The sequence below is a fragment of the Delphinus delphis genome, chromosome 19 (genome assembly GCF_949987515.2).
Source record: "Delphinus delphis chromosome 19, mDelDel1.2, whole genome shotgun sequence".
Lineage (NCBI taxonomy): Eukaryota > Metazoa > Chordata > Mammalia > Artiodactyla > Delphinidae > Delphinus > Delphinus delphis.
Window position 1 is genome coordinate 30,328,687 of NC_082701.1, and position 25,477 is coordinate 30,354,163.

The 25,477-nt window shown below is 43.2% G+C and overlaps 1 protein-coding gene, 2 non-coding genes and 1 pseudogene across 3 annotated transcripts in view; all 4 read left to right on the top strand.

Annotated features, from left to right (window-relative positions):
- Positions 1 to 10,652: 10,652 nt before the first annotated feature.
- TEX14 (testis expressed 14, intercellular bridge forming factor) overlaps positions 10,653 to 25,477 on the top strand; it is an 86,337-nt gene continuing 71,512 nt past the window's right edge. The window contains exons 1-2 of the mRNA XM_059997833.1: positions 10,653 to 10,761; positions 16,614 to 16,750. Coding sequence (XP_059853816.1) covers positions 16,615 to 16,750 — 136 coding nt within the window. The 5' untranslated portion in view covers positions 10,653 to 10,761; position 16,614. The remainder of the gene's footprint in view (positions 10,762 to 16,613; positions 16,751 to 25,477) is intronic.
- On the top strand, positions 10,886 to 11,049 carry LOC132415567 (U1 spliceosomal RNA). Its single transcript, XR_009517294.1, has one exon. It is a non-coding gene; the product is annotated as a U1 spliceosomal RNA (small nuclear RNA).
- LOC132415565 (U1 spliceosomal RNA) lies at positions 11,923 to 12,086 on the top strand. The gene has a single exon (XR_009517292.1). It is a non-coding gene; the product is annotated as a U1 spliceosomal RNA (small nuclear RNA).
- LOC132415583 (small nucleolar RNA U3) lies at positions 24,610 to 24,797 on the top strand (annotated as a pseudogene).

Sequence of the window (25,477 nt, forward strand, 5' to 3'; positions counted from 1 at the left end):
CATACCGAAAAAAAAAGGGGGGGAGGAATGGCAATAAACGAACAAACCACGGCGGGGAGCTGGCGGGTAGACTTAACACCATAAAATGTAGAATTTGCCGTGATTTTTTTCCTTTGTACTCTTCAGTTTTCCCAAAGGCTGAATGGTTACTTTTAAAATCAGAACTTCTTTCCCAAAACGTGTTTTTTTGTTTGGCTTTTTTGTTTTCCTATCTTTTAAATTTGAGGTTGGGGGGAACTATGTGTCAGCTGGGAGCTTGTGATGTAATTATGTAAATGAAAGGCTGTGTGAGTTAAAAGCCTTTACTTTTAGGATGACGTCTCTACTTTAAAAATCAAATGTGCTACTATATTAAAGAGGTTGTGCTACTTGGAGGAGAAGTAAATCCAACAACAGGTATTTTGGGAAGTGAGGAGTAAACGGGGATGGAGGGGAAAGTATAGGCAAGGTATGGTGATTACTGAGGAGGTTACGTAGTAAAAGCCCAGATCATGCAGCTGTGGCTGTGAAGAGATCACAGAATTGGTTTCCCAGTTTGCAGCTCACCCCCTGACTCTTCCAATTATAGTTTGTGGCAGCAGAGGCTCTCTTTTTGTTGTGGTCTACCGAAAGTCTAGTCCAGAAGATGCTCTGCCACTCCCACTCCCAGCAGTATTTAGTTACCAGTAACTCACATTTGTCTGGAGTCTACTACTGGCTGTTTATATTGGAGAGATGACAGGCCATTCAGTTAATCAGCAGCCCAGGATATGAGTATTATTTATAAATTTCTGCTGGGGTTGAGACATAATTGTATGAGATGAAGATTTGGAAGCAAGCTATAGAACGGGCCTAGTTGAATAGTTGAATTCACATCATATTTGGCATCAGGAAGGTGGGATCAATTTTTGAGGAAAGAGCATGCAAGCTGAAAAATACAGCAGTCAAGGACTGGGCTTTGCAGAATTGCCTCAATTAGAGAACAAGAGAGGAAAAGGAACCCCCCTGAAAAAAGCTGGAGAGAGAGCAGAGGTGAGCACTTTCATAGTCAGTAGTCATTAGTGAGCTTTGAAAAAATGCAGTCATTTTCTGCTTTTGATGCAGTAGGGGGAAATGGCAAGAAAACAAGTATAATATGTGTTGGCCACATTAGTAACTTTTAGTGAATGGAGTGGAGAAGACCAAGTTGCTCAGTTTGAAGCTGAAGAAGAAATCAGTCTACAAATTAAACAATCAGTACATCTCAGAAACTCCCCATAGTTCCAGGGCTTGAGAACACCTTCCGCTATTTCTTTGACCACATGACGCTGAGAGGGTCCTAATCCTTTGCTCTCTTAGGTTCCCTGATGCCAAAGGGACTTTAATTGTTTTGGAGGATTTTCCAGCTTTGCTCTCGGGAGATTAATTCTCCCAGTCTTTCTAACCTGATGTTTTCTCCACAGGTTAGTAGACTCTGACTATAATGAGGCTTTGACCCTTGAAAAATGCGGGGGTTAGGGGCACCAACCCTCCATGCAGTCAAAAATCTGTGTGTAATTTATAGGTGGCCCTCTGTATCTGCAGTTCCTCTGTATCTGCACCCTTGGATCCTGTAGTACTTATTTATGGAAAAAATCCACATATAAGTGAATCCATGCAGTTCAAACCTGTGTTGATCAATGGTCAACTGTGTATCAGTCTATAAGCCACTGAGTGTAGAGGTTAAGAACATGGACTCTCACTAGTTCTGCTACTGTCTAACTGGGTGGTTTTAGGTAAATTAGCTAACTGTCTTGTACCTCATTTTCTTCATCTCTAAAATGGGGAATAATAGTAATAGTGACAACTGCCAATAGAAAGAAAAATGCACAATGTAAACATTGTGAGTTAAGTTTGCTTCAGGGTCTTACTGAGGACTATAGCCCAGGAGATAGCCTCTCAGTAGCTCTGAGAAACTGCTCTGAAGAGGTGAGGGAGAGGCTAGTTTATATATGATTTTTTTGGTGGGGAATACATGCAGTCAGGTATGTAACTTGGTAAAAGATTACTGCTAGTCACAAAGAACATACATCACAAGTTAATGATTTTAGTTCTTTTCCCTGTATGGGAAGATGCAAGAAGCTGGGTTCATTAAAATTCTTCCTGAGATACATCTAACTATCTAAGAGCCTGTTTGTCCAAAGCACAGAGCATCCTCTTATTGTCTTAATTTCCTCAGACTGGAGCACAGAGTGCTTCATCCTTTTTTCGCCTTAATCTCTTCTGTCTGAAGCACAGAGTGCACTGTTGGTCAGTGACTGCAGCAGGTTAATCTTTGCAGAATTCGATGTTGAGCAAAACACTCTTTGCTCTTCTTTTGTCTGCACAACCTAAAAAGGAATTGTTGAGAATTGAATGAGATAACATCTGTAAAGCGACAGAATAGTGTCTTGACACGTAGGAGCTATTCCATAAATGTGATGTTAACCCAATGAATTAACTCCTAAGATCCAAGAAAGGAGAGCAAGAGAATAGTACTGTAGGGGGACTATGGAAAGCAAGAGGATAGTACTGTAGGGGGTCTGTCCTTTTCTGGATAAAGGGACACCTTTGTATGTTTGAAAGGAGAGGTGCTAAACCCAGGGCAATGGAAAGGGCTGAGATCAGAGAGGATGGGATTGGGAGCATATGTGGAATGAGAGGCTTAAGAAGAAAGGTGATGTCTCTTTCTCTGACACAACAGAGAGGCTGGGCCCAGTGGCTCTCAAACTTCAGTGTAAGAATTACCTGGAAAGCATGTTAAACGTGCACACACCCAGGTCTCATACCCAGACATTGATTCAGTAGATGATGGGAAAGAGCATTCATTTGTACTTTTGAAATAAAAGAGAAGCTAAATTATTCTCCCTCCTACAAAGAGGATATATGGGTGTGATTGGATTACAGTTGTGGTTCTCAATTCTGTCAAACCTAGGGTCCCCTTTGGCGAGTAGTAATGTTTCCTTTATTATTCATAGTATGTTCGTAGAAAATACGAATGTTCAAGATGTTCCTAGAAAATATAACTACATATACTTCCCCCACAAATGATATAAATGTCCTAACTGTAATATAAAGGAGAAATAAAAATAAAATGTTATAGTAAAATATTTTAATATGTAAATGCTTGGCATGGCAACACAAGGAAACAAAAATGTCCCCACAGATTTTCAAAACTACCCCTTGGGAGTGGTGGCATGGTCACTGAGAACCACTGGTTTAGGTAGAGGTTTGAAACATCAGGGTTGAGGGAATTTAAAAGATATGTATAAAAGGAAAGCCAAGTAGCAGTGAAGATGTGGGTGCAGTTTGCATGAATCTGGAGTGGGAGAATCACAACTTCCTCCAGCAGTGCTGGGGAGAATGGGTGTAGAGGAGATGAGTCCTGGATCTAGGACCAGGTGGAGCAAGTGTGCTGTGCTGCAGCATGGTGGGCGGGGGGTGGGGATGAGGTGGATGAGGGGCTAGTGAGTCAAATGGGATCTTGAGTGAAGAGTCTAGTGAACTGAGAGGTCAGACGGCCCTCTCTGGCAATAAGTAGACAGGAGGCTAACAGAAACTTAATCCTGGTTCAAAACATAAAATGCTGGGAGAATAGAACAGCAACAAAACAGGTTTTTCACATATATCTCTTAGCGAAAAAGAGAAACTCACAGAGATCAGGAGAAAGAAAAACTCCAGAGGGAAAGGTAGGAATGGACTCCGTCTGTTCGCTGAGGACACTGTCCATTCTCAGAAGGTGGGGTGGGTGCGTGTTAACAGGGCAGGAGCAGGGGCAGGAGCCAAAGCCTGGGCGGGGGCGGGGCGCTGAGCTGAGTGGGAGATCTGACTGGATGGTTCCTCCTCATTCTGTACAAACTGAGGAGCCGATTCAGAGGCTAGAAGCTTATCTCGAATCGTGCAGTGTGAGCACTGAATTGGAGTCCAACCGCTAGCACGTAGCCAGGATATTCTCGATTTCATGCTCTGCTCCTCCCGCTCTTGGAACGGGAGGAAATGGTGCGGGGCTGGTATGGAGCGTTGCGATCCAGGCAAGGACGCCGGCTGAAGTCGGCTGGCGACTAAAAAGCTCTGTCGCGTCCGTTTGCTCCAGGGGACTCCACACAAGGAGATCTGGAGACCTTCAGTTACGCCAGCGTTGGGAGAGGGGTGGGTTTGTGTCAGGAAAGTATCCTGGTCGGGCTGGTTGCTGGAGGAAGCGGCCTCCCGAAGCAGCCCACAGGAGGCGCGGCTGCCGGCTCGGACCTGCCGGGCTGCGCGGGACCTAAGGCGGGAGGTGGAGTAGGTCCATGACAGACACAGGGCATTTGGAACCGCGTTTCCTGGAAAGACGTGCTTGATTATCTATTACCAGTACTAAGATAGTTCGAAAATCTGTTTACTTGGATCGCTAAGATAAAGGCCAATTGGAGTCCTTTCAGGAGTTACCCAGGCCTTATGGTGGTGTGCGCAGCCGCGGGTAGTGCTGGGGTCAACCTCGGTTCATACTGACCTGGCAGGGGAGATACCAGGATCACGTAGGTGGTTTATCCAGGGCGAGGCTTATCCGTTGTGATCTTGGAGAGGCAGCAGTGAGTGGTGGCCTGAAGCGAGATCTTGATTCCCTGCCCAGGCGTTGAACCTGGGTAGCCTGGATGAAAACCAGGAATCTTAGCCACTGCACCCCCTGGCCCTTGCCCCCAGTGAAAAATGCATTTCTCACGGAGGCAAAAACTGGGAGAGCACACAGAGAAACTGTTTAGTTAAGACAGAAGCAGGGCAGAGATGCACACCCAGAGAGAAAGGATGTGGGCGTCCTCCCTAATGAGGAGGAGTGCAGTAAAGAAGCGGTTAGGTCATTTATATAGGGCAGGTCTTCCGGGTCTTTGTTTACCTTTGGCCAATCATCTGGTTTCTTTTTCCACACCTGACCTGCCCTCGGAGCCGCCCCAACACGCCGTGCTGAACTTTTTTCCAAGATGGATTCCAGCCCAGAGGCCTATGGGACAGCCTTAGCATCACATAATTATGCGGTGGTGCCCCCTCTTTTTGACCCCCAAGGAGCCATTCTGCACATGTGCAATGTTTTCCTTGCCCTAAGGATGGGAAATGTATGACCTCTTGATCTTTCAATAGGGTTTAGTTCCACTCTGTCCCTTCCATAAAAATGTCCAATGTCCTGTTATTTACCTTATTTCTGTTGCTGGTTTTTATATCAAAGTGCAGATCTAGAAATACAGATAGGAGTCAGGTCATAAATATGTAGTCATAGAGCCCGTTTGGCTCTTGCTTCAGGAAGTGTAAACGGGGGTGCTGGTAATGAGTGTCTGGCCTGGAGCCCATCTTCTTCTCACCCACTTGTTCAGGAAGTGTGAACAGGAGGCCAGTTGTAAATGTCTAGCCGGGAGCCCATCTATCTCCTGCCTCAATTGCACTCCGGATGTGCTGACCCCTGTGATTTCCCCAAATGTGGGAAACTCGACTGCATAATTTGTGGTAGTGGGGGACTGCATTCATGCTTTTCCCTGTTCTCTTTGTATCTTAAAGACATGTCATTCAAGACTCTTTTCTAAGGGTCTAGTAGCTCATTTTAATCTAATACTGAAGGATTTATCACATGACGTAGTGGGTGGTGGTGAATATGATACAGAGACAGAGTGATATAAAGATCTTAAATGCTAAGCCACCATGAAACATTCTTTTGCCAGGTATAGGGTTTTTCCTGGTAGGATTGTGTTTAACTTCAGCCATCTGACGTTTAGGATCTGAGTTGACCTGCCCTAAGGGCAGGTTTACCTAAAGGGTTTTGAACATTTTTAGTTATGTAAAAAAGGAGTGTTACTATATCTCAATTTTTTTTAGGCTGGCTAAATTTTGCAGTGATAACCATTTTGGATATATTGGAATAAGTAAAGCAGGTTATTAAAACTATTTTCAGGTGGTTTCTTTTACCCTTTTATATATGGCTACCAAAGCTTAAAATTACATGTTGTTCACATTATATTCTATTGGACATCGTTTCTCCCTTATTTTGAAAAAGTCTCCAGGAGGTCTGGCTGTGTTACTTCTATAACATGCTCCTTCTTCCTGGAATGCCCTGTCTTCCCTCATCAATATATATATTTTTTTAAATCAATTCACTGTTTTTATTTATTTATTTATTTATTTATTGGCTGTGTTGCATCTTCGTTGCTGCGCACAGGCTTTCTCTGGTTGTGGTGAGCAGGGGCTATCTTCATTGCGGTGCGCGGGCTTCTCATTGCGGTGGCTTCTCTTGTTGCAGAGTACGGGCTGTACACACGCGGGCTTCAGTAATTGTGGCGTGCAGGCTCAGTAGTTGTGGCACACGGGCCTAGCGGTGTGTGGGATCTTCCCGGACCAGGGCTCGAACCCGTGTGCCCTGCATTGGCAGGCGGTTTCTTAACCACTGTGCCACCAGGGAAGTCCCCCTCATCAATCTTGAAAATGCATACTTCGACATTCAGCTCTCTGTCTGCGAAGCTGCCTGGGATCCACCCAAACCACCACTGAACCCAGAAAGGACTTAAACATTACTAGGTACTGTAGGCACAGTGCTGCATAAAGCACTTCTTTTAAAATCAGAAGAAAAAAAGATGAATTTTTAGGTGGAAGAAAATGTTGTATATAATAATGTCATCTTTTTACACGTATTTCATGGAGGAAGGGTCCACAAAGGCAAAAGTGTGTGGGATCCTTCAGAGTCATAATGTGGTCCTTAACCCTTTTATTAGTGCTCATTACTCTTCTCCTATAATTCTGGCAGGTCTGTTTCCCCTACAGGTTGTGATCTTATTTATTACAGGCAGAATCTCTCTCTGCATTATTACTCTTAGTATCGCCCGTGCCTAGGCTAGTTGCTGGCACCTTAAGTTTAAGTGGCTGTAAGTTACTACTTACACGAGTAACAACTTGAGAACAGGTTTTTGTTTTTGTTTTTTCCATCATTAGTAGCACTCACAGAAACTCAAGGACAATTTGTGAATGTTGAAAATACTGGAGTAGGCAATGTGGTTATCAGAAATATAGTTCCCATATGGACTGACTGTATAGCACAGGGAACTCTACTCAATACTCACTAATGGCCTATATGGAAAAAGAATCTAAAAAAGAGTGGATATATGTATATGTATAACTGATTCACTTTGCTGTACACCTGAAACTAACACAACATTGTAAATCAACTGCACGCCAATAAAAATTTTAAAAAGAAAGAAATAGTTCCCTCAGCATAGCAAAAAGAGCTTTAGAATATCTGTGAAATCATATCTGTGGGGGACACAGATAGTCCTAGAGGACTCAGTGCTGTGGCATTCAGGGATACCATGGAAACAGCAAACCAACTGCCTAGAATGAAATTAGAAAGGTAGTTCAATAATGAAATTATATCATATAACAGAGATGGGCTGGATCACACTTTGTGGATGAGAGTATCTAGTAAATGTCTAAGTAGAGTGACTGTGGTTTATATTGCAGAGCCCTGTGGATGGAAATGCAAAACCGGGGCCAGTGTGCATCAGAAGTGAATGGGTTCAGCTCCCTGAAATGCAGGGTGTCTGTGTAGAGTGTAGAATTGCTCAAGCTTTCCTGGTAGTAGACATTTAGATTCAGTGTGTTGGCACCATGGACTTCTTGACAGTTGAACCTGCTCTGTAAACTTATATAACAAAACGCAGCTTTTAAAAATTACTGCCACGCTCATGATATTTCTGAACATCAGCCTTTCCTTGACTCGGACGAAGCTAAGAGATGGGTGGAAATTCAGAGATGAGGTGAGACTCACAGAGTGAGGGCCATGTCTGTTGGGACAGAAATCTTAGTTGGCAGGGGAAGCCATGATCTGAGAGAGGTTGGTAAGTGTGCTGGTGCCACCACTCCCCAGGTAGGTGGGAACTCTCCAAATACCTACTGTGCTGAGGGAGGGTCTGTGCCTCTCCACCTTGGCTTATTTGGGGACTTTGAGTTAGTTGGTCACTGAGTTGTTTTATTCTGTGTATAAATATATGTATGTATGTATGTGTATGTGTATGTATATATATATACACATATATATTCACCATAATTATTACTAATAATTATCATTGTTCCTAGAGGACAAAATCAAGCACAGATACCTAAAATATGATAAAAATCACAATTTGAATCTAAGTCTATCTGATGCTAAAGCCTGTGTTCAAAACTAAATACTGTGCCAGCTATTTCTTGTAATGGTTCCACCAGGACTTGGTCTTCTCTTTATGAAAAAAAAAAAAACAGTCTAACCATATCATTGAAAGTCTGTAACCTGTATCTCACAACCAGTAATACTGATATCATTTCAGTGCATTTCCTTCCAGTAATTTTCCTTAAGGATATACATTTTTACAAAATTCCAGTCATGGTATACATACCGTTTCATAACCTTTTTCCCTCTTAACCTTAAATAATAAAAATGTCTTTCACATTGTTAATCGTTATTATATTATTATTGTTTGCTTAATACTCCCTTTCTCTCTTGCTTTGATTCTAGGGTTTTTGGGTGATTTTGATTTTTTTGTAATTCTATAATGAACACCCTATGCATAGGGCATAGTTTTTCTCTAGAATTACTTTCTATAGTTAAATTAAATGACATTTCTGGGTCAAAATGTATGAACATATTTTGGGCAGTAGATGTATATAATTAGTGTTAAATTATTTTTTCATTATAAGTAATATAGTCATGTTACAGAATATGTAGGGGAAAATACATTAGTCCATTCTTCTGTATTGACACTGATATGATTATGTTACTTTGCATTTTGATGTATTTCCTTTAAGTGTCTTAAATTTTGCCTTTTTAGAAACAGTTTTAATCGTAGTATATATTCTGTTTCATATGCTGCCTTTTTTGCATGCAGTGTTACTGCAATTTAGGCTTTCCTCTCCTTCTTAACAAACTTGAAGTTCTTTTTATAATTAACTATGAACCCTGAAATTAGAAAGAGATCTGGACTTTGAAAGATGAAAGGAAGCAGGGAAAAGTAGTTTTTAGAGTTTAAAAATATCATATGTCACCTCTCCTCCCTCAAATAATTTAAGGTATTTCTTAAGATGACTAAAATATTAAAATAACAGAGAAAACTACTAGAAATTACCCTAAGAAATCATCATTAATTATTCACAAAGATATATCTACAAGGCTGTTCATTGTTTTATATATATATATGGCAATAAACTAGAAGCGATAGAACATTGATATAAATTATCTATGACAACATATAACAACATGAATGTAAAATGTTACAAAACATCGTGTGTAGTATAATTGTATTAAAAATATATATGCGTAGAGAATTGGAGTTACCATATATAATATCAAAGTGTTAACAGTGGTAATTTCGTAGTGGGAATGTGGTTAATTTTAATATTTAAAAAACACTTTTCTGTCTTTTCCTAATTACCTGCAAGGAAAATTTCATCGCTATTTTAATAATTAAAAATACCATCCAAAATGCAAAACAAAGCACTTAAAAAATCATATGGGCTAAGGGAAATAACTACCAAAGGGTTGCAAAAATATGCCACCCCAAAATGTGTCACTTTAGCATAAGGATTATTTTGAGCTAAAAGCACTGAAAAATAGCAAGTATGTAAGAAGAGTGGTCTGACCTCCTTTTGTCTTCCTAGAAGCAGGAGGTAAAACTCCCAACTGAAAGATGTTTTCCCTAACCCAGGGGAAAGAAACATTGCAGAGAAGGGGGACAAAGCCGAGATTTCTGTACAAACAGGTCTTGTTAAAATAATTATCTTCCTTTAGCCTCCCCATATATGTTAGTTACTTTTCCACAGTTGTCACTCGTTGTTCAACTTAATATAAAAACATTCAGATTTCCACTTCTTTGGGCCTTCGTTTCCTTATGAGGGCTCCTGTACACTTCTGTTAAATAAATATGTATGCTTTTATCCTGGTAAACCGTCTATGCCAGTGTAATTTTCAGGCTGGGCCGGAGACCCTAACAGAGGAGAGGTAAAGTTTTGCCTCCCGCACACCACCAAGTCCTTGACGCCCTAGTTGATGCAGAGTTGTTTTGCCCAGAGAGCCTAGCCAGCAAGGGCAGAAAGGAAAACAGTGTGTCATGTATTTTCGCTGTCCAAAAAGAACAGAGGAGCGCTCGCTTTGTTACCAAATCCAGGCCAGGTGCTGCTTATCTTTGCGCCGAGCATGCAGAGGTTTGAATCTTGCTGAAGTCGGATTTGCGTCCCCAACCGCACGGACACCTGTCCAGGAGCGGAATGGCCTGGGTCGGGTGAGGGGCTCGAGGCTGCGTTTGACCCGCGTTCTCCTGTTCAGCTCCCACAGAAATCTTGTGAAGTAGGCAGGCAGTAGTATTCCCACTTTACACTTTTGGGAAATGGAGGTTGAGAGAGACTTGAGGGTATGACCTAGTCCCATAGTGGAGCAGCGAGTCAGGCTCGCAGAACCGACAGTGCGGCCCTCTTCTTCTGAGGGCCGCGCGCCCCCGGCCGCCCGCAACTGCCCTGCCCGCCCCTGCGGCGCAGTACTAGGACGTGTGACAAATCTACGCCGTAATTTTTGCGTATGCCTGCCAAGACAAGGAATTGAACAATCTTTTCAGCTACACTTGTCGATGATCGTCTTTGGGGTCGGCACGAGGCATAGCTAGAGCGAACTGACCGCTTCTCCAAAAGGAGTGACGTTGAGTGACAAGAGGCGGGGATATGTAGATGAGGGGCGCGTCGCCTGCTGGTTCGATTTCGTTCTTCGCTGGGCAGAATTTCCGCTGAACGTTCAAAGGATGTATCCTGGTCAGTGTCATATGAATAATCCTGCAGTTTCCAACCAAAGGCCTAAAGAACTTGGAATATAATTGACCATAAGTGTATTGTGTGCTGAGTTCGAGGGTGAGGTGCCAGGGAGTGACTACAATTCATACTTACCTGGCAGGGGAGATACCATGATCACGAAGGTGGTTTTCCCAGGGCGAGGCTTATCCATTGCACTCCGGATGTGCTGACCCCTGCGATTTCCCCAAATGTGGGAAACTCGACTGCATAATTTGTGGTAGTGGGGGACTGCGTTCGCGCTCTCCCCTGATATGAAATGTTGAAAGAAAGTATTTGTCTTTCGTTATGTCGTTAGTGAGTCAGCGGTTTTTATTGTTGCTTTTAGTTTTTTTTTTAGACTAGATTTGCCCTAATAATAATATTAATATTTTTGTTTTCTGGGCTTAACCGTACGTCAGTTGTTTTTATTTCTTTTTTAAAGTATTTTTAAACTTACGTTTCTTTGTTTGATGAGGGAGTTCGTCGCGTTGCGTTTGGAGTGAGTTACTGTCAGCTTTAGGGACCTAAAACAGTCGAAGTTTTTTTACTTTAGATGTTCGAGATTTAGGAGGTGATTCCCTTGTTTTTTGCCGGCAAGTCCGTTTGCGGCTTTTTTCTGCTGTCTTTGAAAGCCCGCTGCTTAGCACCTTCTGTTGATATCTGTGTCTTCTGTGTAAGGGTTTCTGATTACATTGGTGGTCTCTAGGTAATTCGCTATGCTGTTGCCCCACCTAATTTCAAAGCTTTAATTACATCTGTAAAATCTGTTGTGACACAAAAGGAAGTAATATTTACAGGTTGCGAAGACTAGGATGTAGACAGGGCGGACGGAGGGTTTTTCATTATTTAGCCTACCACATCAACAAAACCCGGGATAGGTTTGTCCCGCGCAGAAGAATGACGTCATTAAAAGTGCTTGGAGTATGTAAATGAGCGCAGTGTCTGCTGGTCTTGCTCACATTGTACATACATTTATTATTATTTTGCAAGTTTTCCGGTATACGAAATGTTTTTGTCAGGGTTTTTATAGTTTGGAGAAGTTTTTATTCGTAAGTGAGGGTCTAGAGCTTGCGTGAAGTAAGTGACCGTAAGTGTCAAATGTTTCGTATCTGAGGGTGAGGTGCCAGGCAGTTGAAGCAACTCATACTTACCTGGCAGGGGAGATACCATGATCACGAAGGTGGTTTTCCCAGGGCGAGGCTTATCCATTGCACTCCGGATGTGCTGACCCCTGCGATTTCCCCAAATGTGGGAAACTCGACTGCATAATTTGTGGTAGTGGGGGACTGCGTTCGCGCTTTCCCCTGATAAACTTAGTTTAAAAATAGAAATTTTGGTAATTTTAAATATCTCAGTAGGGTATGATAACTGCGTTTAATGTTTTTGGTTTGCTAGGATGCGGTTTTGGGGTGATTTCCGTGGTTTTGGTGTTTTCAGAGGGAAACTTCTCTAAAAAATATCCCGAGTTTTTGGGACAACTGTGAGAGCTAACAATTGTATGGATGTTATAGAACCAAGAACTTTAAAATTTCGTTTTGGATTCGCAGTTGTGCGATGATGTTTGTTAATTCAGCGTTTATCGTTCTTGCAGAATGCCGGCGTCCATCGAGGGGAAAACGACCAAATTTACGACAGTGAAATGTGTAGGGGGAATTTAGAGTGAAGTTACCTCACTATGTACTCTACGGACGGCATTTTTAAAGAGTGGGATGATTGAAGAAGAAAAGAGAGTAAGACTAAAAACATTCAGGGAGTGGTTGTTAGCATGTAAATGATTAGTTCAGTCGAAGGCCAGATTCTCAGGAACGTGCATGTTCTCCAGCTTTAGGGAAAAAAAGTAGAAAACGTATGAAACTGAAGCGGGTCTGCGGTTTTAAACTTACCTGTATTATTTTAAACATTTTATGTCAAAATGTAGTCATCATGTGTTGGTGTAAATGCAATTAAATAAAAAGTTTTAAAAGGTTGAAAAACATAAAAATGACTATTACTAAATAATAAAACAAGTATTGGTGAAAATCTGGAAAAATTGGGACACTTTTTCAGTGCTGGTGATAATGTAAATGGTCCAGCCACTATAGCAAACAGTGTCGACTAAAAAATTATTCACAACCTACCCAGAACTTGAGAGTTTGTTTTATTTGGCGAGGATTTTTAGGACTTAAAGCTTGGGAGGCAGCATCTCAAGTAACCCTGAGAGAACTGCTCCGAGGAAGTGAGGGGGCCAGCCAGGATATATGAGTTTTGCAACAGAGCGTAGATAATCTGAACGTCAGAAGATTGTTGTTAATTAAAGAAAACCAGATATCTTAAGGTAAGGAATTTAGCGCTTTTCTGTGTATGGGAAGATGCAAGAGTCTGGGCTCACCGAAATCATTCCTCTGATGTGCCCCTCAGCTATCTGGGGCCAGTATCCTGTGTTTTCATATCCTGAGTTTCCTCAGGGTTCACCCTACGGAGTGACTGCAGTCTGATGGCTGCTAGGTGGCAGGTATTCTTTTCTTTCCTGAGTTCCCTCAGGGCTCACTAGCTCACCGTCGGCGGCGGCTGCAATCACGACTGTGACATCCTTTGTTTACTGATATGGCAGGCAGTATTCCATTTCTCAACAGTATGGCCATTCCTGAAAAAATTAATCCAACAATTCTACTTCTGGGTATATACCCTAAATAATTGAAAACAGGGATTTAAAGAGATATTGGAACACTCATATTCATAGCAGCATTATTCACAATAGCCAAAGGTGGAATCAACCCGTGTCCATCAATGGATTAATGGATAAACAAAATGGGGTGTATATACATAGTGGGAAATTATTCAGCCTTAAAAAAGGAAGGATATTCTGAAATATGCTACAACATGGATGAATCTTGAGGACATAGTGAAATACGTGGGTCACAAAAGGACAAATAAATGTTTCCACTTACGTGAAGCACCAAGTGTAGTCAAATTCATAGACACAGAAAGTAAATTGGTGGTTGCCAGGGCCTGAGAGAGGGGAGAGGGAGAAAATGCAGAGTTAGTATCTAATGGGGTATGGAGAGATGGATGGTAGTGACTGTAGTACGACAGTGTGAATATATTCATGCCACTGAACACTTTAAATTTGTTTAAAGTGGTAAATACTATGTATGTGTGTGTGTGTGTGTGTGTGTGTGTGTGTGTATATATATATATTTTTTTTTTTTTTTTTGCCGTACGCGGGCCTCTCACTGTTGTGGTCTCTCCCGTTGCGGAGCACAGGCTCCGGACGCGCAGGCTCAGCGGCCATGGCTCACGGGCCCAGCCACTCCGCAGCATGTGGGATCTTCCCGGACCGGGGCACGAACCCGTGTCGCCTGCATCGGCAGGCGCACTCCCAACCACTGCGCCACCAGGGAAGCCCAATGCTGTGTATATTTTTACCACAATAAAATAAAGAAGGAATAAAGGCAGTGTTACATACAGGCGAACATTCCAGTGTGACAGAGCCTGAAAATGCACATTGGATTTGTCCAGGTGTAAGAAGATACTGGGGGACTTCCCTGGTCGTCCAGTGGTTAAGAGTCCTCCTTCCAATGCAGGGGACGTGGGTTTGATCCCTGGTTGGGGAACTAAGATCCCACATGCCGCGGGGCCACTAAGCCCATACGGAACAACGAATAACCCTCACACCACAACTAAGACCCGACGCAGCCAAATAAATAAATATTTTTTTAAAAAGAAGAAGATATTGGGGGCTTTGGCCAGCAGCCCACTGTCAGGGGTATGGGGGAGAATAACACACTAGCAGACCATTCCAGCTGAATGGATGAATGAAGTGGAGATAGTAACTGTAGACTCCCCTTTCAGGAATATTTTCCACTTTTTTTTTTAGTAGATTATTTCAATTGGTGATAAGCACTTTTTATTTTTTTAATATTTATTTAAAATATTAAACTTTTTCCTTTATAATTATTAAAACGACCCGTGCCTTTACTAAACTAAAATAAAACTATATGCATATTCATATGCCATATCTAGCTATTATTAGTGTATTAGTTTGCTAGGACTGCCATAACAAAATACTACAGACTGGATGGATTAAACTACAGAAATTTACTTTCTGAAGGTTCTGGAGGCTAGAAGTCCAAGATCAAGGTGCCGATAGGGCCGGGTTCTTCTGAAGCTTCTCTCCTTGGTTTGCACATGGCCACTCTCTTGCTGCCTATTCACATGGTTGTTCCTCTGTGCAAGTGCCCTGGGTGTCTCCTTCTTCTTATAAGGACACCAATTGTATTGGATTATGGCCTCATTCTAACAGCCTCATTTTAACTTAATCACCTCTTCAAAGACTTTATCTATGTAAATCAAATAGAAATATGCTACTCCTTTTTAATGCCTGGAAATAGTAGGGAGGCAGAAAGGGGGGTGGGGTGGGGAAGGAAAGTTATAAAAGCTTCAGCTCATACTTAAACCAAAAAATATTTTCTGAGTCGCTTTGCTTAACAATGTTGTGATTACTAGGATGCTATAGGCACTGACATGGCTAGTAACAAATACAGAGAAAATAAAGTTAAAACACTCAAGTTATTAGCATTTCCACATTTTATCAGTAGTTAAATTAAGAGGGAGTTACTTCTCAGTAACCTAAAAGCCTCTTGGCTGGGGAAGACCCACAGAATGTGTCAACCTTTCTGGTGTTTGTTTCACTTTACCTCATATCCCACCCTCTGTGTCTCTCCATGGAGCACTCAGTTATGCCCCTGATATGCACGCTTGTTGATTCATGCAAATGGGGCTTCCTCCTCTTATCCACTGTCTGGGGAATACCAGCCTGGTGCCACTTGTCTGCCCTGCTAGACCAAGCATTGTGATGACAGTGATCCTATTTTAGGTGACTTACACAGTACCTGTCACCTGTGAGACACATGGTAGGTATACCACAATCACTGGTCAGGTGTGGATGCTACACCTGTGGAAAGTTTAAACTTCTTTGCATGGTTCTTGTGTGCACAGTAGCAGCTAACAGCTACTGAGAGCTCCTTGGTGCCAGGCAGAGTTCTAAGCACTTTACAGAGTTCTAAGATTTTATTTAACGTCTCAGCAGCTCTCTGGTTATTATTACCCCCATTTACAGATGAGGAAATTGAGGCCCATCAGTTATATAATTTCTCCAAGGTCACACAGTTAGGGAGGTGACAGAGCCAGGACGAGAACTTCAGAGTCTGAACGGGGAACCCAACACACATACTATCTACTTTCCTACATAAATGACTGCATTTGTATACTAGCCGTTCAAAGTTAATACCCTCCGGGAATTCCCTGGCAGTCCAATGGTTAGGACTCCGTGCTTTCACTCCCGAGGGTGTGGGTTCAATCCCTGGTCGGGGAACTAAGATCCCGCAAGCCGCAAAAAACAAAACAAAAAAATCCCACAAAGTTAATACTCTCCTAATTGTCTTAATGATGCAACAAATACATGTATTTCTGATTTTAATTTTTGGTAGTCGTCACTTTTTCACTTCAAGGAATTGATGATAAATATGTTGAGTTCTTCAATTTCAACAGTAACATTGAGAATAAACTTTAATCTTGTAGAATTTATTTTTACATTTTTTGGCCATGCCACGCGGCATGTGGGATCTTAGTTCCCTGACCAGGGATCAAACCCGGGCCCCTGGCAGTGGAAGCGCAGAGTCTTAACCACTGGACCACCAGGGAAGTCCCTAATCTTGTAGAATTTCAGTAATTGTCCCCTAATGCTGTTCATTATCAATGAAAATGGACAAGAAGTGAAAGAAATGTGAAAGAATCGACATTTTTTTCCTTGCATTTCTGATTCAGTTAGAGCATGTTGCTTTCTTTTGAAACAGGATGTCTCGGGCCGTTCATCTTCCAGTCCCCTGTCCTGTTCAACTTGGTTCGTTAAGAAATGACTCCTTGGAAGCACAGCTTCACGAGTATGTCAAACAGGGGAACTATGTGAAAGTGAAGAAGATTCTTAAGAAAGGTAGGCACCGTATTGAAATGGCAGATGTGACTTGATTCACATCACTGAATAACATCAGAAGGAAAACCAGGTACATCATAAAACTGTGAGTTCTTGGGGAAACTGGAAGTTAAGTTTAGAGATGAGATGTTCTTTACCAGTGCAGTCAGATTGTTCAGTAGCGGTCTTAAATTGGTGGAGGCTGTTTTGTTTTGTTATGTGCTAAGGAACCATAAAGTCTTCCAACCATTAGGCTCCTGAGGGTTTCTCCTCAGGCCCCAGCCACCCACCTTGGATTCTGCCTGATTCCCTTTTCTCCTTCAAATCTACTCTGCCCACTAAGTCTTCTGAGGCCTATGGTGGAGAGAAGGCCAGTTTTCACAGCTCTCTTCTTCCTTGCTCCTTAGAGGCACTTGGTACTTTTGTTTTCAGGGTGTTTTGGGTTTGTTTCTGTTTTTTGCTGTAGGCTACAGGCACCTCAGCCTGTAGAGCAGACAGAAATAAGAAACATAGCTCAGGCAATCTTCGAAAGAACAAACAAACAAACACAAAAACACATACACAAACAAAACCTCTGCTGGTATTTGCCCCTGATCTAGAGATCCAGACCTGCTTTTTCTAAAATAACCAGAAGACCTGTGAGATTCCCCCTCTTCCTCCTTAGTATTAAAGGGAAGGCTTATAAGGCTTCTCTCAGCTGGTTTGTGGAACAGTCAGGGTGACCTAATTTTTCTACAGTGTTTCTCTATTTGCCTCAACAGTATTCCTGAGGACTTCCAGAAAGGTAACACCAGTTTTGTTTTGTTTTTAATGTTTATTTATTTATTTATTTTGCCTGCGCCGGGTCTTAGTTGCAGCATGCGGGCTCTTAGTTGTGGCATGCATGCAGGATCTAGTTCCCTGACCAGAGATTGAAACCGGGCCCCCTGCATTGGGAGCGTGGAGTCTTACCCACTGGACCACCAGGGAAGTCCCGTAACACCAGTTTTTGTAGGACCCAACTACCCCAAAAATACTTCTCTCAAAAACTTTTCAGGTGCTTCTGGGGTCTTCCCTGGCAGTCCAATGGTTAAGACTCCGTGCTTCCAAGGCAGGGGGCACAGGTTCTATCCCTGGTCAGGGAAATAAGATCCCACATGCTGTGCAGTGTGGGCCAAAAAAAAAGATCTCAAGCGTTTCCATGTACCACCCCTAGAATCTATAGATGAAGTGGCTGATGGTGAACTCAATTTATTCGAAAGTTTCTGTTTTCTACCCCCTCAAAGATTTTGCACTTTACCTCATAACACATTCATGTTTTAATATAAAAATTGATGTTCAAGATAGGTACGCTATGACTTCTAGTGTCTGTCTATCCACATCCTCCAGTATCAGAAGCAGAGTTCTAGGACATTTTTTATCTCCTAGACATCTCCTGAATGTTCTGCATCTTCAAATTCTTTTTTTTAAAACTCTTTTTTTTGAGGTACAGTTAATATACAATATTATGTAAGTTTCAGGTGTACAACATAGTGATTCACAATTTTTAAAAGTTATACTCCACTTATAGTTATTATAAGCTATTGGCTATATTCCCTGTGTTGTACGATATACCCTTGTAGCTTACTTATTTTATACATTGTAGTTTGTACCTCTTAATCCCCTACCCCTGTTCTGCTCCTCCCCACTTCCTTCTCCCCACTGGTAAGGACTAGTTTGTTCTCTATATCTGTGAGTCTTCTTTGTCAGATTCACTAGTTTGTTTTATTTTTAGCTTCCACATATAAGTGATATCATACAATACTTGTCTTTCTCTGACTTAATGCATCTTCAAATTTTTGACATTAAACTAGAGCAGGGGATGAGGTTGACAGGTATAACTGGATATGAAGCAGGACTTTATCTGTGCCTGGAAATTTCGTCTAAATCCTCAGAGTGAAGAACAAGGGGTGATAAATGCCCCCACAGTCTAAAGCAAGGCTTCTTAGGAGATGGCCAAAATGATCTTGGACCTTCAACTCCATCACCCACATCAGGCCTATCTAAGAGAAGGTGATGGGGTAGCGGTGGGAGTGTCAGTGGAAAGATTGTTTCAAAGGCATTCACAGGAATAGAATGCTGTGGCTTTTCCCTCTTTCCCAGCCTCAAGCCTAGTAAGAGACCATTCAGGTGAACCTCATGGAGAGAGTTGTGATGTGTGATGCCTACAAGCAGGAGAGTTGGGAGCCTATGGCCCAGACTGCTGAACAACAGAAACATGCCAGCCCACCCCAGCTGCCACCAAGGTAGCATGAATAGAACCTGGCATGTTACCTGGAATTTAGGGGTCAGGAGGACTGCCATCTGCCTCCTACCTGGAGCAGTTCTTGTTGGCTGGATGAGCATAAGAGATCAGCTTCTGGAGTAGCCATACTTTCATCAGCTGTGGGGTAGGTGGACTCTATGCAGAGTAGCTGAGCCATCTAAACGGACCTCACCTATGAAGAAAGGAAGAATCCCAACAGAGAGGCTGGAGATGTAGCAAGAAGTCAGCAGAAATGAAAACCAGAACTACATTGAGGTATCATCTCACACTGGTCAGAATGGCTGTCATCAAAAAGTCTACAAACAATAAATGCTGGAGAGGCTGTGGAGAAAACGGAACCCTTCTACACTGTTGGTGAGAATGAAAATTGGTACAACCATTATGGAGAACAGTATGGAGGTTTCTTAAAAAACTAAAAATAGGGCTTCCCTGGTGGCACAGTGGTTGAGAGTCCGCCTGCCGATGCAGGGGACACGGGTTCATGCCCCGGTCCGGGAAGATCCCACATGCCGCGGAGTGGCTGGGCCCGTGAGCCATGGCCGCTGAGCCTGCGCATCCGGAGCCTGTGCTCCGCAACGGGAGAGGCCACAACAGTGAGAGGCCCGCGTACTGCAAAAAAAAAAAAATCTAAAAATAGAACTACCATATACCACTCTTAGGCATATATCTGGAGAAAACTCTAATTCAAAAAGATACATGCACCCCAGTGTTCATAGCAGCACTATTTATAATAGCCAAAACATGGAAGCAACCTAAATGTCCATCAACAGATGAATGGATAAAGAAGATGTAGTACTTATAACTGGTGGAATATTACTCAGACATAACAAAGAATGAATTAATGCCATTTGCATCAACATGGATGGACCTAGAGATTATCATACTAAGTGAAGTAGGTCAGACAGAGAAAGACAAATACCATATGATATCGCTTATATGTGGAATCTTAAAAAATGATAACGAATGAACTTACAAAACAGAAAGAGAGTCACAGACGTAGAAAACAAACTTTTGGTTATCAGCGTGTAAAGGGGACGGGAGGGATAAATTTGGAGATTGGGATTAACATACACACACTACTATATATAAAACAGATAACTAATAAGGACCTACTGTGTAGCATAGGGGACTCTACTCAGTACTCTATAATGACCTATATGGGAAAAGAATCTAAAAAAGAGTGGATATATGTATATGTATAACTGATTCACTTAGCTGTACAGCAGAAACTAACACAACATTGTAAATCAACTATACTCCAATAAAAATTAAAAAAAAAAAAAGAAGTCAGCAGGAGAGGGCAATGGCCTGCATTAGGGCGGTGTGCAGTAGAGTGGAGATACCTGAAGGACCCACTAACCCCTCCCACAAAAGAGCAGGCATTAGGACAAAGCCACAGGCAACAAAGAGCATCGGCTAAATACAAAGGCCTTTGCCGCTTGTCATCTCATTGGTTCTCTCCCTGCTTCAGCTCTGGAGTTGTCAGAAACAGCCTTGAGATCAGAGGAGTGGAAGAGCAAGGAAGAGGTTTTGATTTCAGAAGGACTGGGCAATTTATTACCTGAAATGAGACTGTGCTTTGACTGCCTCAGCATGACTGAAAGAGCATGCAATCTGCCTGAGGTGCCTCTCAGGAGAGGGGCTGCGAAAACTAACTGACAGAGTGTCCTTGAGGGTAGTAGAGGAGAAGTTGTTTCCTGATCGCATCCTGCTTAGTTCATCCCACTCAGAAGACCAGATACTACAGATTATATGAGTTCTAAAACCCAAAGGATGAGTTCCAGAACCTCAGACCAGACTTCATTCATTTTTTTATTACATGTATATTAATTGAGCCTCGGGGTTAGAGCAGCCAAGGAAAGATGTACAGCCCTGCCTTCCAGAGAGTATAATCCAGCAGAAGAAACAGACATGAGTCGGTAATTGCAGTCCTGAGAAGGGCAGGAGGCGAAGGAACACAAAAGGTACATCTCAGCCTCATCTGGGAGGTAATCAAGGGAAAATTCCAAGAGAAAGTGATATTTAGGCTTGGGCCCTAAAGAAGAAACGTTGACGGGAAAGAAGTAAAAGGTAAAAGTTGGAGGCAAGGGAGGTTTAAAGGGATGCAAAGGCCCTGAGGATAGAAAAGAGAAGTGTGTGGATCACTTGAGTTGGAGGAAAAGGCAAAGTGGTGGGAGAGAGTGGTATGGGGGTGAAGCTGGCAAGGTAATCTGAAACCACACCAGGCCTCGTGGGCTGTTGGAAGGATTTTGGTAATAGGTGCCTCCGTATTTAGGATGGTTACAGCTTCCTGGTGAATCGACCCTATTATTATTATGAGATGTCCCTTCGTAGCTCTGGTAATACTCGTTGTCTTGAAGTCTACTTCTTCTGCTGTACAGCCGCTTCAGACTCCTTATGCTTACTATTTATGGAATATCTTTAGAGTTAACATATGTCTTCTGTAGAGAGCACAGGGTTGGGATTTGTGCTTTAAAATCCATTCTGATACTCTCTGCCTTTTAACTGGAGGGTTTAGTCCATTAACATTTTATGTAATTATTAATATGGTTTATAACAAAGAACACAATTCAGGAACAGCCAGATGAAAGAGATTTAGGGCAAGGCATGGCGTGTGTGTGAGCGCTTGGAGCTTCCATGCCCTCTTGGGGTACACCACCCTTCCAGCACTTCAGTCAGTTTACCAACCTGGAAGTTCTCCAGACCTGATCAGTTAGGGGTTTTACGGAGGTTTCATTATTTAGGCATGATTGATTTGGCCATTGGTGACTGATCTCAATCTTCAGCCCCTCTCTCCTGCTGGAGGTGGGACAAGGTTTGAAGTGGAGGGTTGTGGCAGAGCTGAAAGTCCCAACCCTCTAATCATGAATTGGTCTTGGTCTTTCTGGTGACCAGCCCATCCTGAAGCTATCCCAGAACCCCTCAGCCGAGAGTCATCTCATCAGCATCCCAGAGACGCTTATCACTCCTAACGCTAAGGAAATTCCAAGGGTTGTAGGAGCTCTTGTGCCAGATACCTGAGAGTAGAGTTCTATTTCTAAATGGTTGCTCTGGCTGCGGAAGGCTCTGAGGTATGTGAGGAGAGGGAGAAAAGAGTCGGATGACTTGTTTTTGGTTTGAGCAACTGGGTTGAATGTGGTGTCATTGCCAGAAAGAGGAATAGGTTTGGGAAAGAAGCTATTGGAAGTCAGTCTGGACCAGCTGAGTTAGACACCTGTGATTCAGCTAAGTGGAATATCAAATAGAAGCTGGGTATATGAGCCAGCAGCCCAGAAGAGATCTGTCTGCATATCCATGTTTTGAAACCAAGGATGATCAAGCGAAGAGGGCTGAAAACCCTGCTGGCAGGAATCTCACTGTTTTACAGACAGGGTGCCCTTGTTGGGGCAGGAGTAGAGAAAAAAGGAGGGGAAAACCAGGTGGTTCCCAACAGTTATGTCAGTTACCAGGTTGAGGGAAAGAACAATACATACATTGATTCATCATGCATTCAGTTAGTCTGCATTTGTTGGGCATCTACTATGGCTGGCAAGGGACTGCAGATGCAAAGATAAATATGACCTGGTTCCTGCTTTTAAAGACCTCACAGTTGAGTAGGGGAAAATAAATGCATTTATAACACAGTGAGCTATGTAGAGGCACTTACAAGGATAATTAGGGACACAAAGCACATAGTGGTCACTGTTAGCTGGGAAAGTGAGGGAAGGCATCTGGAGAAGGTGACGAGAGCTAAGAATCTGCTCATAGGAGGCCAAGGGATGGCATGGATGGTGAGGGATCCACAGAAAGGGTGGAGAAACACAGAGTGGAAAAGTCTTAGATAAGGAAGGGCCCAGATCAAAGACAAGGGGCCCTTGGGTGAAAGTGACTGGAAGGCACTTTATAACTCTTTAAGACATAAGGAACCTGCTCTGACCCCAAGGAGATGTGTCCCAGAACTTTTTGCCCCAACACTGTCCGTTTCCCTGAAGGGATTTAATTCAGAGCATTTGGCTGTCTCTAAGGAGATTCTATTAGAAGTGGTTAGATGAGATGAACCTGAGAGTCACGTTAGTCATGTCACTATGATGCAATAAAAATGTGGTTGATTCAGGAAACCACGTGTATGTCCATGCAGTACTGTGCTTTCTGGCATGCTGGAGGACGTCAGAAGCATCTTTACAACAGGAAGTTAAATGATGAAAACAGTTACCCACCATCGTATATCAGGTGTGTTCTTTGAGGAGAAGCTGGGACCAACTTTTTTTTTTTAATAAATTTTTTTATTTTATTGTTATTTATTTTTGGCTGTGTTGGGTCTTTGTTGCTTTGCTGTGCGCAGGCTTTCTCTAGTTGTGGCGAGCGGGGGCTACACATTGTTGTGGTGTGCTGGCTTCTCTTTGTGCTAGCTTCTCTTGTTGCAGAGCACAGGCTCTAGGCGTGCAGACTTCAGTAGTTGTGGCATGAGGGCTCAGCAGTTGTGGCTCATGGGCTCTAGTGTGCAGGCTCAGTAGTTGTGGCACACGGGCTTAGTTGCTCCGCGGCATGTGGGATCTTCCTGGACCAGGGCTTGACCCGTGTCCCCTGCATTGGCAGGTGGATTCTTAACCACTGCGCCACCAGGGAAGTCCCTGGGACCAACTTTTGCCACAAGTAAATGGGTCGGCTTCCTCTGAGATTTGGAAGCCAGGAAGATCAGTCATTCAAGGCTGAACTTTGAGGGATGGTGTATTTAGTGCTTTTTAAAAAAATTTTTTGCCACTGCGTGGGATCTTAGTTCCCCGACCAGGGATCGAACCCCAGCCCACTGCCGTGAAAGCGGGGAGTCCTAACCACTGGACCACCAGGGAATTCCCTTTAGTGCTTTCTTAGAGAAATGAATTCAATTGGAGACTAGAACTCCTGATGGAAACACCTTGGCTTTCCAGAAAGAACCCAGACTTGATCCAGTGCCAAATGTACCTAGTACCTACCTGTGGTTCACTTGAGGACCTGTGTGACGGATGCTCTAGCCAGCATGTATGAGAATGGGGAAATAATCACACCCTTTTCCTTCACTTGTTTAGAGGATGAAGTGAGACAATGGGTTAAAATGCCTATCATGGAGAAGGCACTCATAAACCACCATGGGTACCTTCGTTATTATGCGGGATTACACTAGTTCTGTGTCCCTCTTTTGTCCTTCTTCCCCCAACTCTCTTTTTCAAGGCAAAGGAAACCTGGTCTCTCCAAGTCAGCGGATTTCTCCAGCAGGCAAGAGGCAGTCCAGAGGGATCGGTGGCGGGAAGCTCGTTTGCTTAGCCTACAGAGGGGCGACGCGACCCGTCCTGGACCCGGGGGACGGGGTAATAGCAGCCTTGGGTAGGAGTCATACGCGCAGCGCGTGATTGCCTGCCAGGAAGCCATATGTTGATGAGGCCTGTTGCTGCTTTGAAGTGTTTCTGGAAGGTTTACAGGCGAAAATGGTGTTTTGAACTTTGCCCTTTCACGGAGTAGTTATGGGATATAAGATAAAAAATGTTTCTCCGGGGGCGAGGGACTTGACAAAACTGTCGCCATCAGTAAAAGGTGGGCGGCTGCCACGTACCCAGCAGGGACTTCGATGTCCAGATTAAGGTTGTAGATATAAAGCTAATTTTTGTGGTTTGTTGTTAGATAAAGTTTGAAGGCCATGTTAGAACACCCGAAGCCGTGGAGATGTAGTGTTTTATTCTGAGCGTGAAGGCGGCCCCTGGTGTTGTTTTTACAGTTACTACTACATGTTGATGATCGGTCTTGTTCTTAAGAGAACGCTCATTGAGCGGTTTTGTTTGTAATTCTGTTCCGCTAAAGAACAATCAGAGTGCTTTTTTTTTTTTTTACACTTATAGCGGTTTAGCTATGTAGGTTGTTTCTAACCAAGTTAGGTTTCTTTTTTTCCTTACTCACCATGTGGTTTCAAAGTTCAAGCTTTAGAAATATCGTTAAAGCAAGTACAGTAGTCGAGCACTCCCTTCCGCCATTGTGAGGCAGCCCCTCCTTTAGAAGAGAAATCCCTGTCTCTTCCCAGTCTTCCCTGTAGCAGCACCATCCATTGAGTTGTTCCAGGCACAAACCAACATGTCAGCCTTTGAAACCTCCTTCCCTGACACCCCACCCCACCTCCTGCAGCAAGGCCACCAGTGAGTCCCATCCTGTCAACTCAACTTCTGGAACAGCCCACGTTTCTCCTTCTTCCTTGCTGAGCCCAAATGCGAGCCACCGTGCTGTCGCCTACAGACACGGTGGCAGTGGCCTCACAAGTGGTCTCCACAGCTTCAGACCTCCCAGTGGCTTCCCTTCACACTTAAAATCCAGGCTCCCCAGGCCTTGCCTAGAAAATCCGCAGATACCTGCCTGCCTGCCTGCACCTGCCCCCTCCCTCCTACCCTGTGTTCTCCAGCTGTCTTCAGTTGCTGAAACACACAACCTTGTTCCTTTCCTTGGGTCTTTGCCTTCCATTCGTT